This window comes from Pyrus communis, chromosome 4 (genome assembly GCF_041283825.1).
Source record: "Pyrus communis isolate YQ-2024b chromosome 4, ASM4128382v1, whole genome shotgun sequence".
In the NCBI taxonomy this organism is placed as follows: Eukaryota; Viridiplantae; Streptophyta; class Magnoliopsida; order Rosales; family Rosaceae; genus Pyrus; species Pyrus communis.
The window spans coordinates 22,773,180-22,788,335 of NC_142568.1; the positions used below are offsets into that span (position 1 = coordinate 22,773,180).

The 15,156-nt window shown below is 38.6% G+C and overlaps 2 protein-coding genes across 2 annotated transcripts; both read right to left on the bottom strand.

The window, feature by feature from the left end:
• Window positions 1-520: 520 nt before the first annotated feature.
• LOC137722473 (serine/threonine-protein kinase EDR1) lies at window positions 521-7,429 on the bottom strand. The gene is made up of 13 exons (XM_068461482.2): window positions 6,597-7,429; window positions 5,473-5,895; window positions 4,881-4,984; window positions 3,381-4,471; window positions 3,219-3,259; window positions 2,431-2,499; window positions 2,022-2,122; window positions 1,842-1,920; window positions 1,666-1,764; window positions 1,478-1,546; window positions 1,334-1,383; window positions 1,048-1,224; window positions 521-955 (listed from the first exon to the last, which is right to left on the bottom strand). The coding sequence occupies exons 1-13, from the start codon at window positions 7,035-7,037 to the stop codon at window positions 820-822; spliced, it is 2,880 nt and encodes a 959-aa protein (XP_068317583.2). The 5' UTR covers window positions 7,038-7,429; the 3' UTR covers window positions 521-819.
• Window positions 7,430-11,997: 4,568 nt separating this feature from the next.
• LOC137723414 (uncharacterized) lies at window positions 11,998-14,292 on the bottom strand. Its single transcript, XM_068462606.2, has 4 exons — window positions 13,947-14,292; window positions 13,543-13,631; window positions 13,041-13,154; window positions 11,998-12,407 (listed from the first exon to the last, which is right to left on the bottom strand). The coding sequence occupies exons 1-4, from the start codon at window positions 14,128-14,130 to the stop codon at window positions 12,201-12,203; spliced, it is 594 nt and encodes a 197-aa protein (XP_068318707.2). The 5' UTR covers window positions 14,131-14,292; the 3' UTR covers window positions 11,998-12,200.
• Window positions 14,293-15,156: the final 864 nt, after the last annotated feature.

Genomic DNA, 15,156 nt, shown 5'->3' on the forward strand with positions numbered 1-15,156 from the left:
TATAAAAGATTTGGTAAGTTATAGTTTGCTATCAACAGATTAACCCTATAGGGGGATTTCTTTAGGTTGTGTGCTTCACAAACCTTTTCAATAACAAAGAATTTGCATGTAAGATCGTGAGTGGTTGTATCTTGGTTCTAATTTCTTTATTTTTTTTTGTTTTTTTTTTAAATACTGAGATGGGCTCTTTTCCTACCTGTATAGAATAGAACATTGGTGAACCAAATCTTCTTCATGTAAAACTCGACCCTGAGTTGAATTGATCATGTTATGTGCAACGTTTATCAATGATGGTTCATTAATGTCCATTGATTTAGATTCTTTCCTCCTTCCCAACTACAAATAAGATCGAGAGGAGCCCGAAAGCCCCCAACTAGTAAGTCAATCACGCACTTTTACGCAACTTCAGCAAATTCTTGAGCGTAACCAGATATCTCTCTCCATATGTATTGTATGACAAATTTTTAGGCGTCCATGCACGAGAAAGATATAAATGAGTGAGTTTGATGGGAATAAAAAGGAGAGATTATAACACAAATTATTGTATTAATTTAAAATTTTCGTAACCACAATTTTCTGCTTTTCTTGGCGGAGGTATTAACACATAAATTACAACTCCAGCATTCTTTGAGGACTAATTATTTCTATGAACACGGTACAAAAAGGACTCCCTTCTGCAATGAAATACAAATATTGTACAATTCTTCTTCTTCCTACTTTCTCACTCTTTTCTTTTCTGTTTATCGTTTGAGATTTCGCAACTTAGAAAGCAAAGAAGCGGAATGTCTTCCTATTCACAAACGAGAGAACGAGGTTTCTTCAAGGTGTAGAATTTACTGAGATTTCTTGCCGGAGAGGTGAGCTCGGGTGGTCCAGATTCGACGGAATGACAAGCCGCTGCAAGGGCTTGAGAGCTACCGTGAGTTCTGAGAACGAGGGGCGCAAGTTTGGTTCGCTACTCAAACAGAAAGAACCACCAATTAAACCAAATTCAACAAGTAATGACATTTCAAATATGCATATGTTTCAAAATTTCGTGCAACTTACGTCTGCCAACATTCCCAAATTATCCTTGCAACAAGGGGATCAAGTTCCTTGGGGATCTCAAGGCGACGATTCTGGAAACCCACTGCACCAACGACCTGCATTGGGTTCATGCCACTCCAAGGCAATTTTAGAGTTGCAAGCTCCCACAAAATGACTCCAAAGCTAAATACGTCACACCTGTATATTTAACAAAAGATAAACATTATTGTCCTTTTTGATAATTGAGATATAAATAACCCAAAGCCGTACGAAAAGAACCAGAAATATAATAGCAAGAGTTACTAACTTTTCATTTGAGTTTTCGTTGCGGAGAACTTCAGGTGACATCCACTCAGGCTAAGACATCGATGGAAATCGGACAAAAGAGAAAAAAGTGTCATAGTTAGAGTCAAGATTTACGGTCATATCAGCAATTATCGCAGATTCTCACCGTTCCAGCAGTTGATTTGGACGACAAGAAAGTGTTGTGTTTCAAGCGCGACAATCCAAAATCACCAACCTGCACAATTGAACTCTAGTCTCGTAAAATTATACCATAACTAAAAACTAATCAAATGGAAATCGAATCGCATTATACACAAGAAACAAGAGAAACAACATTTAAAAGAAATTTGATACCTTCACATTCCAGTTCTTATCAACCAGCAGATTTGGAGACTTCAAATCCCGGTGTACAATCGTCGGTGTACTGGCATGCAAGCAATTCATACCCCTTGCCTGCAAAATAGATAGAGGTCTGAGAAAGTGGATATGGCTGTATCATGCTCAAGAAGACAGGTAAGACTAACTCGTACCACATCAAGAGCCATCTTTATTCTACGTTTCTCATCAATTTGACAATGAGGACGATGGATAATCCGATATAGACTTCCCCTGGGGAAATAAAGCACAAATAGACCAATTTCAATGGAAATATGACAAATAAAATGTATACATGTCCAAAATCATTTGATAATCAAGGTGCAGAATTATACCTTGGAAGGAACTCCGTAATGATAGAGAGGTTTGGAGGACGTGTAACAGCCCCCATGAAAAGCACAATGTTTGGATGACGCAATCTCCGCATTATTCGTACCTTACATTGCAAAGCAAAGATCAAAGAAACAGGTTCAGTGGTTTTGGATCAATATGATATAACAGCCACGCAACCAGGCATGTGATGATCCATAAATGACTGGTTTACAGTTTGGGGTTAAGGTCGAAACGTTCTACCATTGTCAACTATATGCATTTAAAACCAGCAGCTGAGAGGTTATAAGTTTATTTTCTTAAGGAAACACAATAATTATTCAGGTTGTAAGTTTATTTTCTTTTTCTTCCTTTCCTCAAAGTCTTGGAAACTAAAAAGTACAGCACTGAGCATACAAGGGACAAGAAAGTTACTTCTCTTTTGAACTCAGCCAAAGCAGCACCTGAGAAGTCCTGATCTAGGAACTTCTTCACCGCAACTTCCTGTAAGTCAACAAAAATTCACCAGCCAAACACCAGTTGGTTTTAATCCCCGTGAAATTAAACTAAAAACAGTTTCAAGCCTCTGGCAAAGAATTAAGAAGATGAATAGTTCCAGGCAGTAATGAAAAAAAAAGCAAAATTCACCATGAAATAATGATAATGGAGAAACAATTATCATAAACTACAAATCTTAGCTAACTTCAAAGAAGAGAAAAATAGTCTTGAACATATGCAATATCATTGTCAATCAAGAATCCTCAACCAAGCACTTCCTAAACCTGCTTCCCAGTAAACAGAGAAGCAATTTTGGCTCATTCTGTAGTTGGTCAGCAACTGGCAACGATAATTGATAGAAAAAAAATGTGACTTTTCAATGCTTTAAAAGCCACCATACATTTGATGGTGCTAATTTACATGTGAATTTATCAGTTACTGGCATTAAAAAGAATGAACTAACTATAAACAATTTAGCATTGCCAGTCACCTAAGCAAATCGGCAAAAAATTAAGTTGAAAAGAAAAGAGACTCAAAATGTGAAATGCCCAAGGAGAATAACGGAAGTAAAAAAAATATGGGTCTGACTCCTGAGATAGGAAAGAATGAGAATACTTGATAGAGGCATCCATGAAATAAATATAAGAATGAAAATCAAATAAAACATAACAATAGCTGCAGCATATGACGTAAGGAAGAGCATATCGTGTTTATATAAAACTCACCGTGCCATGCCAATCAGCATGGTATACCTCTCCATATGAACCTAATCAAGAACAAGAAGAAGAATTAGACAGCCCCCAGGAAAGATCAGTTTTTTCTTTATGAAGAACGAACATTGGCAGTTTGCCAAAATATGACAACTTTGATCAGGTATGGAACATTACCTAGTCCAATCCTTTCTCCAATAACGAGGTCTTCCCATGGAATTTCACATTCACCTACGTCAACATCCTCAAATGATGAGCTAGAATGATATTCAACCCTGCTTGTAATGGAATCAAATGACGAGTTACAACTTTCTGGATCCTTCAGTTTCAAATTGGATTCCATAAATCTGTCATGCGTGAACTTTCTAGGATCATGGGAACCAATTTCATTGTTCTGATACGTAGCATCTACTGTGTTGTTCTGTAAATAGTTCGGAGCCCTGGGTTGTTCCCCCTTAAAACTTTTGGCATCGCCATCTCTATCAAACATATTTGAATGAGCAGTTGATCCGAAACCACCAGGATTGATCTGTTCAGCAACAGTAGAGCTGGTCGAAGCTGAAGATGATGAATTGTAACCATTAGGCTCACGATTACTTTTTGGGAAGATGCCATCATACTCCTTTCTTTTAGGGACTTCATTGAAAGCATATTTAATTTTCCACATCAATGATGCAGGAGGTCGACCAGAAGCAAGATTATTTTGTTTTTTCTGAAGCTCTTCAACTTTATTCTCCACCGGTTTGTTATACATAGAAGCTTTCCCAGGTCCTTTTATTTGGAATGGGTTAAGATCAGCAAAAAGGTTCTTTGGGTCCTCAGAGTTGTTTTGAGTATATGGAACTACATTTACATTCATCCTCGTACCACCATCACCTGCATGAGCCCCACGATTCCCTCTGTTGTACTTTGAATTTTCGAAGGCTGATGAGGAAAGCTGATCTAACTGAGTTGTTCTATTCGGTATTCCAGAAGAACCAACTCCACTGTCACTACTTGCACCTGAGAATGTTGGAAATGATTCTCCTTTCTCTGAACTTGGTCTTCTCTCCAGACCTGAACTACTTTCAACTGCAGAGTTTTGGCTGCTTCCCTCTCCATGTAATGGCTTTGGTCCTAGGTAAGCGATATCTGTGTCGATATAAGAATGTAAAGTAGGAAGTTTGTTCAAGTTTGGATTATACGGCTTAAAGGTAGTGTCCTTTGAACTTTGAATGTCAGTTGGTACGAGTGTTCCAGGATCAGCCATCAGATCCACCAAAAACTCCCTGAAGACAAACTATAAATTAAATCTATGTAGAAAGGTATAAACCGATCAAGTTGAGAAGTTGTAAAAATTCAAAGAAGACTGCTGCTCAACTTTAAGGACAAAAGAAATCTAATGATATACTACATTCTAAATACATAGATGACAAAATCTCCTATGTTACTGCACATTATGAAGCTATTATGTGGCTAGAAGTTGTCATTAATTAGTCAAAACTTATAATGTTTTAGAAATTGGTAAAAGTTTGGGAATAAAACCGAACTCACAGAGCAGAATAATATCTTTTTTGTAGGCTTTTTTTTTTTTTGCATGTACAGCCCAGCCCAGAATAATATAAGTGAAACCCCAAAACATTATACAAAAAGTATCAACGATTTAACCACAAAAACCTGCAAAAAGCAAGCCACTACCTGTCATCCTCCAACTTTATTACATTAACTGCACCGTCCTCAGCACCAGTGTAATGAACTCCCTTAAGCAGTCTACAGGGCATCTCGATATTGTCAGCTAGTACCTACATCCGAGGATACAGATAAATATACAAGATGTAGCCTCAACTTTTATTACTAGAAATTTGTAATGGTAAAATCATTAATTAAGCCCGATACAGTTCCTCCTTATATTTAAATGTAATAAAGCAGAGAAATACTGATACAAGCAAAAAAACTTGTGTTATGTCAGCAAACCAAAAAGCTTCCAGTGGTCACTAACAATTTAAATTAGAAGACCCATTCATAGCATGGCTAATGTATTAAATCCAAAACATAAAATTTTAAGAGAATAAGAGAAGTTGGTTACATACATCCGAGGTGAGATGAAAATTCAAATTAGAGAAGCTAGACTTATATATTTTCTGGAAGGACAAAACAAACATCACTCTTTTAATATGAAGAGTACTGAAAATAACAAAGCCTCCATAATATAGAACACAGCTAGCTATACTAATCGTAGAAATAGTTTTGCCTAAAAGTCCTAATAACTGATGATAATCTGAAAGCTAACCTTGAAAAGCAAAGCACGATGTCGGGAGAGACCAATAGTTATGGATCCAATAGGCAGTACACTAGTTTGCATTGATGTCCTCAACTCTGTGCTTATTTCCATCCATCTCGCTAATACGACATTTGCATCCTTTACAGGCCCACCCATACGTTCGCTAACGAGTTCAGCAAGCCTCTGAACTAAAAGACCAACATTGGTGACAGGACAGTCTAAAGCAATGCACTGTGCAATTTGCACCAACTCTTCCAAGACAGGATCAACTTTTCGATTTACTAATGAAACTTCAAATCCAGAACTCCCAAGGTTTGCTTCAAGATTTGTGAGAGATGGCATTTTTCCTTGAATTGCTGAATCTGGGGAAAGTCCATATACATCATAAAATCCATCAACCACTTTCTCCTCATAGTCTAGCGCATTGAACTCCTGGTATGAACAAGAGAATCCAATCCAAATCAAGATGAGTTAAAAAGTAAAGCCATGTCTCTTGATAGTAGTATATAAAAGCAAATAATCAAGAAAGTGTGTATTTGTTCTAATTCAATATATGAAGGTTCATGAAAGATACTACATTTTTTCCTGATTGACGAAATCTACTCCCAACCACGAATGGAGGATTTTCCTATTTGACACTGAATAAGTGAGAACGCCAGAGTAGGCTAAAAAAACTGAGCTCAGCTACACTTCCACCACGCCTTAAACCACTCTGCATTCCAACTTGTATCCAAATTTTAGCAGTGAGTGTATTCCAAAGTTTTAAACTAATCAAAAGAAAATTCCCAGGTCATTTCGAAAACTATTAAAACTCCGGGAATTACAGACCATAAGTTCATACAGCGGGGAATTCACTACTACGCTACTAGCAGGATTCTGATAGTTCTCAAAAGACCAGATCTTTCCCTTACATAAAAATGAATTAAGCAAATTCCGAACAGTCAACCTTACAACGACAACAGTCAAACTTAATTAACAGTAAAATCTTTGCTAATACCAAATCAAACGCATGTTTAACACAATTAACAATCAATTCATGCTCCTACACTACAATTAGTACCAATTTAAGCTCATACACCAAAATTGACTACAAAAATGACTGAATTCGAACATAAAAACTTCACCAAACTCACCCAATAGTGCCGCGACAAGGTCTCCGCCGCCGCCTCGACCTTATCTCTCGAAGACTGGATCCGATTGCCGCCCAAGCTCAGCAGCGTCGCCGCCCGGATCTGATCCTTCTCCGGATCATCCCGATAGTCCGAATTCGAAGCGCTGATCGCTAAAGCGAGCTGGACCTGAAACTCCTCTTCCGACATCATATAGTCCGGTCGGTTCACAGTCGTCGTCGACTCCACAGTGCCACCTCCCCCAGCCGGCACGGTCGCCTCCGGCGTCGGCGAAGACGACGAAGGACTCGCCGGAGCGTTCCCTGACGTCTGACCGGACACCGTATGGTGATCGGAAGCGAGCGACGGTGAGGCCACGGTGGATGGGGAAGCCGCCGCGGCCTCGTTCGATCGGGTCGGGTCGTGGTTGCTTCCTATGTGAAGCTTCTTGAAAATGTGCTTCATCGCCTTATCTCGCTTCCTCTCTCTTCTTTCTTTCTCTACTTTCTCCGCCAGCTTGAAAAATTCTGGGAATTCCTCTCACTTTCCCTCACTTTCTCGGTCGATTTTTTTCCGTCGCGTTGTCCAGTGGAAGGCGCGAGTTCTCAGCGGAGGGAAAACTTAGCGCTGTGGGTATATTGCGTTGGCCGGTTACTTAGCGGGCGCGGTCTTTGTGGAAATTACGGGATTGACCTGCGGGATTAGTAAACGATCCAATGTGAATGGGGCACGGTGACGGCAATGGCATTTCTGTGAAATGAATTATGACCTACGCGGCGTTGACGTCCACGTCGCAGAAAGGAAGAGGTGCTTTAGGAGTATTTTATTTAGAAACGAGTAATGTTTGTTTTTGGGTTGTTTCATTAACATCCCGTATATATTGTTGAATACACCTCGTATTTATTTTTTCAATTAAAATTTATCTTAATACACCCCAATTTACTTCTAATAATATCCCCACACACTACACTCTCAACGTAAGCTTCAAATTTTAAACAGAAAATCCACACTATTCTGTGCATAATTCAAACAATTATCCTAGATATGGCGATCCTTTTGGGTTCCGCATGCACAGTGGAGCTCCTCATCCCTTTCTCAGTCAATACAAGCAACCATCGTTTCTATACTTTTCTAGATATTATGCTGAAAACAATCCATATCCATATGGGCCTTACCCACATAATGGATTGTTTCGCCATCCTACTTGCCCTTGCTTCTATTGCTATGACAACCACCAGCATGGTTCAGCGCAACACGAGATGGTCAAGTGACCTTAATCCCCAAATTGGAAGCTTTGTTCATTCCCATCCAAATAAGGTAGTGTTAACCGGTGGTGGCCAACCATGTCTTCCATTTTCTGATGGTGCTCCATTTGTATATTTAATTAGGTCAAAATTGTCATTGCATATTATGGCTTATAAGTTATTTAAAATGTAGGGTGTATTCAACATTGTTTGGGATGCTAATAAAAAAAGTCTTGTTTTTTTTTTTATTGTCGAACGATAGATTTTGTTAGATTAGATGTTAAATTAACCACATATGGAATTTGAACTCACGTGGTCATGCAAGGCCCAACACATTTCCACTATTGTGGTAAAGGGTAAAGGGCCACTTGCAGAAAAGAGTAATGTTAGAGAGATCATACATTTGATTAATAATTTAATCGTTAATAACTACATCACATTTTTCATAGCACATTTGTATTATTTCGATAAAAGTCATGTGTGTTCGTGGGGTAGGTACAAATATGATATAAAAATATTGAAAGTGTAATTCACTACAATTTTGGTCTTTCTAATGAATGAGGATCCTCTTCCTCCAATCACGTTTGTTCATCGTACATCGTGCGGTCAAAAAGCATTATAAATTTTTTATTTAAAATTGAATATAAACAGTACTTGACGAAAAATGACCACAATATGTACGATGAACGAACATGATTGGAGGATCTCCGGAATTCTCACAAAGAGGATCCTCATTCCTTTCTAACGTCACAACTATGAATATAGCTTACCAACCAGTTGGTGAGCGCAAAATCGAACGAATCTCAGATGAAATCCAACAAAGCTGTGAGCGAAATCTAAGGCCATCTCGTACCGAATGAGGGTCAAAGGGCTCCTTTTAGCCCTATAGCTTTACAAGAAATTATATTTTAATGAACAGTGCTAGGCCATATTTTATGCTATCTCCAACTGAGGAAGGCCAAAGGGTCATAGGCCAAACATATGCCCTTTGACAAAAAACCATATCTAACTGAGGGGGCCAAAGTGTCATAGGCCAAACATAACCTTTTGACAAAAAATTATCTCCAACCGCGAGGGCCAAAAGACCATAGGCCAAATATAATTTATTATTTTAATTAAATTCAACTACCATATTAAAATAAGGTTTTCGACATATTTTGAGTGTCACTTGTCGCCAAATAAATAAACCTCCAGATTTCTTATATTTATATAACCTCAATAATTTTTTGGATAGGATTTCGAGTAACATGTGTCGCTAACGTGAGTAACTCTCCAGATTTCTTATCTTTATGTAATCTCAATAATTTTTCGGATAAGATTTCGAGTGGCACGTGTTGCTAAAGTGAGTAACTCTCCAAATTTCTTATCTTTACGTAATCTTAATAATTTTTCGGATTGACTTTCAAGTGCCAAGTGTCGAGATATAATTGGTTGTACATATTTTAGATATGATTATTATCTACGTGTCACTTCTTATCTTTAGCTTTCAATGTTGTAGGAATGATGTAGGTATATATAAGAAAAAAAATTCAAATTCCAATGGTAACCTGACAGCAGCATGACGTTAGCTAGCCGTTGCTATTTGGTGTCATGCTGACGCCAGGTAGCCGTTGACATTCAAATGGGCTGAGCTAAAGGGCTAGCAAAATGTCAAGCTTGACAATTTGGCGTTAGAGGGTTGGGCAGGGCTGGAAGGCGGGCTGGCTAGCTGAAAATGGCCAGCCCGTTGGCTTGATTTAGGGGTTTGGGCCTGGTGAGGCTCACAAGCGCTTTGACCTAGCCCTCAGTTGGAGACGGTTTTCGTGTCATTCCAAGCTATTTCTAGCCCTATGACCCTTTGACTGGATCGGTTGGAGATGGCCAAAGGGTGCTAGCGACGGAGATCGTCCTCTCAAATTTGTTTTAAGTTATCAGTGAGATGACTCAAAGAGAAGGAAAGGAGAGAGTGAAAGAGAAATATAAGAGAGAGAAAGCTGAGGGATGATTCTAAATTTATTTATTTTTTGGATAAGGATGATTCTAATGTAAAAGGGAATTGTTATTAGCATCTTTTGGAAAAGGGAATTTATTTTTTGGAATTGTTATTAGCATTCCAAAAATCTCATTCTACACTCCAAATTTTCTTTATTAAGAAAGAAAAATACACTTGTGAGGTGTGTAGAATGAGATTTTTAAAGTATCAATAATACTTCTAAAAACTTTTTCTGTTTTGAGGAAGCAAGGCTTTTTCATGGATTAAATTTGGTTTGTAGCGTAGCACCTTCGTTGTAATTAGTTTGGGAGTTCGAACCGATGACAATTGTCGTCGTTGCATGGAATGAACGTGCAGACGACGTGCTCTCCATCGTTGTATCCACCGATCTGGACGAGGCTTCCATCAAGGAGGATGGAGCCACCGACGGAGTTTGAACTTACGCCGTCGTGCAAGGGTTCAACATATTTTCACTATGTGGTAAGTATTGAGTGCCGTGCAGTCTACTTTGTCACTGGGGTCGCGGCAGCATTGGCTGCTGGGGAGGGAGATGTTACAGCAGGGGCCGTGGTCAGTGCGGTCGGACATGATGACTTTGTTGGTACGTAGGAGTTGCATGTGCATGCCGGAGAAGCCGACGGAGGAGTGGAGGTGCCATTGGAGAAGGAGGGTGGTTATCTTTGAGAGGGCTGGTGAAGTTTTCATCTAAAACGGTGGATGCATTCAAAGAGTTGGAAGTGGAGCTCAAGAAGTATGATTACTTACTAGCTATAGGCATCAAACTTTCCAAGCTCAAATTGCGCGCTCTCTCATATTTTCCCCGCCATTGGAGAAAAACTTGTGTCCGATTGGTTCGTTTACGGCTTCAAACTTAGGGATGGGCAACGGTTATGGCAGAGGGTAACCGCGGTTATTTACTCATAACCGTTTATATTTATACAGCATAACCGTTTACTTGTTGGGTAATTGCATAAACGGTTATACTCATAACCATAACCGTTTATAAACGGTTAACCATACCTATAACCGTGTACCCATTTAACTATAACCTTTTACCCATTTAACCATAACCATTTACCCGTTTTTGAACCCGTTTATCATTTTTTTACCAATTTACCCATTTTTTCACCCGTCTACATGTTTTTTTATCAGCTTGAAAATTACAAAAAAACAATTTGTCATAATTTTTGTTTTCTAACAATTAAACACCGTTATAAGTACATTTTAGCATGCATTTCCTTATTTTAATTATTTAAGTTCTCATACAATTCCAATAATTGAAATAAATAGTTTATGAACGATATTTTTTTACTACATCCAAGCAAGTGTTTAATTATAATCCATATTATTACAAAGTAAAGTTTCTAAAAATAAAAAGTAATCATTATCTTGAATACTAAATAATTCAAAGCTCCAAAATATTCCAAAATTAAATACTTTCAAACACTAATGCTTTCAGAAGAGGTTAATTAATTATGTGGCTTTGTGCTTAGGTGTAATGTGTCCCTTAATTTACGTGACTTTATGGAGCAACTGCATGGAAAATATGTATACTGATATCAAAATGGGATTTGCTTGCACGATGTGGTCACGTCATGGGTACATAATCTTCTTGCTGTGATTTTGTTATCGGTCAAACTTTATGCTGTAATTTAAAAATATTGAATCGCATGAATGTTCACACGCAAAAGTATTCATCCTTTATTAAATTAAATGGAGGGAGAGATGAACGGGTCCAGGACGTTTGAGATTGAAAATTTAGGGTTTTTAATATTTTTTTTAAAATTTTACATATATTAAATTAAATAGGTAAATGGATACCCGTTACAACTGCAGGTGATACCCATAACCGATGGATAACCGTTATAACTGCAAGTAATACCCATAACCGCCCATTTAAATTTCACGGTTAAACCGCTTATTTGTCTAAAAGGTTACCTATATACGTAACCGTTAACTTTAAATGAACGGATAACTGCATTTACCCAAACCCATAGGTATTTTGCCCATCCCTACTTCAAAGTGAACCGAATGGGACAACGGATAGAGAGAATAGAAAAGGCAAACAAATTGGCTCTCGTTCTTGTACGTGTGACCGCACAATCACGTGGTCTGACAGACAAACTCTAAAATTTGCCTCGCCGAAGTGATTCTCCAAACTAGTGCTCTTCTTCGGATTATCGGGTTTAACTTATCAATCAATATATAATAACCAAGAACAACTCCTAGATTCATTGGTAATTCCAATATAATTACGTAGTTGCGCTACAAGTTCTAAGAGAGTGGAGAGTAAACAGGCGAAAATTCAACTAACCAACCCGCTATCGACATGATCGAACAAAATAGCATTTAAGAAACTCTACCTGATGGAGAGATGCAAAATTTCTAATGAAACATAATTTGGGGTTCAGCCTAATTCCTTTTACCCCGATTACGTCTTGGTCCAACTACTTCCCATCCATCTTCTGCTTTAGCTGCTGGCTTGGGAGTTGGTTTACTGCTCTTCACGTCTGCTGGATTCAAATTTGGCTGGGACTCTGGTGTGTCCACCATCATGCTAGATGAACCATCGTCTTCCTCGTTGTCATTGTCGTCGTCTTCGTCATCATCTTCATTGTCCTGAGATGAGTAAGGAAGCAAACAAAAAGAACTGTAAGCAAATAATCCTACATGTGACTTTCGAGCATGTATATGACCAAGAAAGGCTCTCCAGCATGGATTGTTCCCACGATTCCAATGTCCAAAAGGAATTCTCCCAAATAGAATAGAGCTCCACAAGTTGAACATCCAAAGAATTTGCATTCGCAAAACAGTGGTGTGATTTGAGTTCTTCACAAGAATAATTGACAACTTAACATTCATCATCAAGTATGTTCAATATGAGATGATACATCATAACGTCGTGCTACCTTCAAACAAGTTGCAATTTAACAATTCCAATTAGAGTTAGCCTCGGACCTCTGTTGTTAAAGACAAAGGGGTAGCACGAGAGAGTAATACTCGTGGATGGGAGGCTCCTCATCTCTTATCAGGAGCTGAGATTATCAACTTATAAGCACAATTTCCAGCATCATTCTTGATACTTACACGATTCACCAACATCCATTTCAGATCAAATTAACAACAATTAAAGTTTTCTTCAAATAGACTCATGAAGAATTAACTACTTATAACACACTGGTGGTAATAATATGTGCATTATGTTACCAAATCACAGAGTCTCTTTTCCTAAGGGCGTTGATTAAAACTCACTTGTCTAACATGAGGAACGGCAACTCTTCGATGATTGGCTTCTCTCAGACTTTCAACAGAATTGAAATTGCCAGTCAAACAGTCTTCATACATAAACATTAACTTTTCAGCCACCTGTACAAGTCCAAAGAACAAGAAAAGGATTACAAACATCATCAAGACAGAAAACAAATACTGATAAACCGCATCTCAGATATCCAAAGCTAGCCGAATTCCAGCGAAAATATGCAGGATTCTGCAGGAAATCAAAGGAAAACTGCAGGATTCCACTAAACTAAATTGGCTAGGGGAATGTGCTGCCCCTGTCCACCCGGGTTCGAATCACCATCCATCCCCGTAGTATATAGTTCAATTAAAATTACGGCAATGGGCTACCCTCTGCACCTAAGTTCGAATCCAGTCATCATAGTGTAGTTTATTAAAATTAAAATATCGCTCGAATAAAAAAATACAAAATCCGACGAAAATTGAAGAGTACTTATCAATTGAAGAGCATATATACCTCCTCAATGCTGCCATCCTCTGTCATTGTATTGAGAGAAATCATAGCTTCATTGAGAATATCTTCCAAATCATCAATGTACAGAATCTCTGAGAAGAATCAATCAACACATATACAAAAGCTCTATCAGAAACAAAAAGATGGATTTTTAAAGCAACCAGAATGAACCCAGAGAGATTTATGGCTTGTCAGGAAATGCTTCTTTAAAAAGCACTTCTGCTCATACACGATTCTATTAAAAGCACATAATTTTTTCAATAAAAATGAAGTGCATTTTTTAACCCAGAAGTACACTTTTTTTCTGCCAAGCATGGTTAAAAGCACTTTCGGTGATCTGAAAGCGCTTATTTTGAAGGCACTCACAAAGATACCCAGAGGTGAGGTGAGTGAGTTGATTTGAGTACCTGCAGACTGAGTGAACCACGAGAAGGCATCGGCGGCGAGTTGCTCCGCTTTTTGGCGCGAGCCACGGCCGCCCCACTCGTTGTCGATGGCCAACTGGAGCGCCGACCACCGGGACAGAACCAGTCCTATGCCGTCTCTGAATATCGCCTCCGCCTCTGCCGACAGCTTTCTCTCAGCTTCCATCTCTCAGCCTATCTCCGCCTCCTCTCTGTCAGAGATTCTAGAGAGAGAATCTAGAAAGAGAGAGAGATTGAAACCCTAGAGAAAACAGAATTCGATTGTCAGCTGAAATGCTCGGTTGATTCACAGCGAAAGGAGGTGGGCTCTGACTGGATGAATGGGAGCGACCGGAGAAGGAAGAAGAAAGGGTGAAGGTTAGGTCAATATGGGCCTGGGCCTGTTATTAGAACTATGTTTAATAATAGTCGGCCGATGGGTTTAATTTTATGGGCTTGTTTGATGTACCCATGTCGGTGAGCCCAAAGTTTAATTTCAAGTTATGTTGAAGATAAAAGTGAATCGTGAACAATACAGAGCTTTTCGTTAGAGTTTTTTTTTTTTAACGAGAGAATTACAATGAAATTAGACATTGAAACTTATTTGTTCAATCCTACTATAAGACTCGAGTCATTCTCACGAAAAAGCAAGCCTCTTATCTGCAATTTGGATTCTCTTCGGACTTCAATGTTTGGAGTCTAAAGATCATAAAATCTGGACTATTAGTTTGTATTAAGGACCGTTAATTTGTGTGAAGTGAACCTACTGAATGAGTTAATGTGATCGTCGGATCCAGTTTGAGAGATTTAGATTGTCAAGTCGTTAGACTTCAGGCAATGAAAATCGAAAAGGATTTTTGTCCTTATATTTGGATACCATTCTACTTAATATAAGTCCAATCTGTATTACACAACTTACAGATCGTATAAAAAGGTCTTACCATCCACGTAAATATGTTGTCCTAAAACAAAATTTCTCCGCCCATGTCCTAAACAGCTCAAGGTACTTCGAACTTGGAACGAGTCATCATCTCTTCTTCTCAATGCCATTTGTCTCCACCTTAACAATGTACGTAAGCACTTCGAAACCAACAAATTTCACCTAAGAACTCGCCAAGTACTCCCAAACACTCTCGTGCTGTCCACCCAGAATCCCGCCACGTTCCACCTCCATAGCATCTACGTGTCCAAATGTTGAATCTCTCCCCATGCA

Bases quoted from the DNA above. Each gene is read 5' to 3' on its own strand.
- LOC137722473 (XM_068461482.2), bottom strand. From the start codon at position 7,037: ATGAAGCACATTTTCAAGAAGCTTCACATAGGAAGCAACCACGACCCG. The intron at 5,896-6,596 runs GTGAGTTTGGTG...TGTTCATACCAG, and splicing joins CCTTGTCGCGGCACTATTGG to GAGTTCAATGCGCTAGACTA. The intron at 3,260-3,380 runs GTAATGTTCCAT...GTTCTTGATTAG, and splicing joins TGGAGAAAGGATTGGACTAG to GTTCATATGGAGAGGTATAC.
- LOC137723414 (XM_068462606.2), bottom strand. From the start codon at position 14,130: ATGGAAGCTGAGAGAAAGCTGTCGGCAGAGGCGGAGGCGATATTCAGA. The intron at 13,632-13,946 runs GTACTCAAATCA...GATTCTTCTCAG, and splicing joins GTGGTTCACTCAGTCTGCAG to AGATTCTGTACATTGATGAT. The intron at 12,408-13,040 runs GTGAGTTTTAAT...TACTCATCTCAG, and splicing joins CCGTTCCTCATGTTAGACAA to GACAATGAAGATGATGACGA.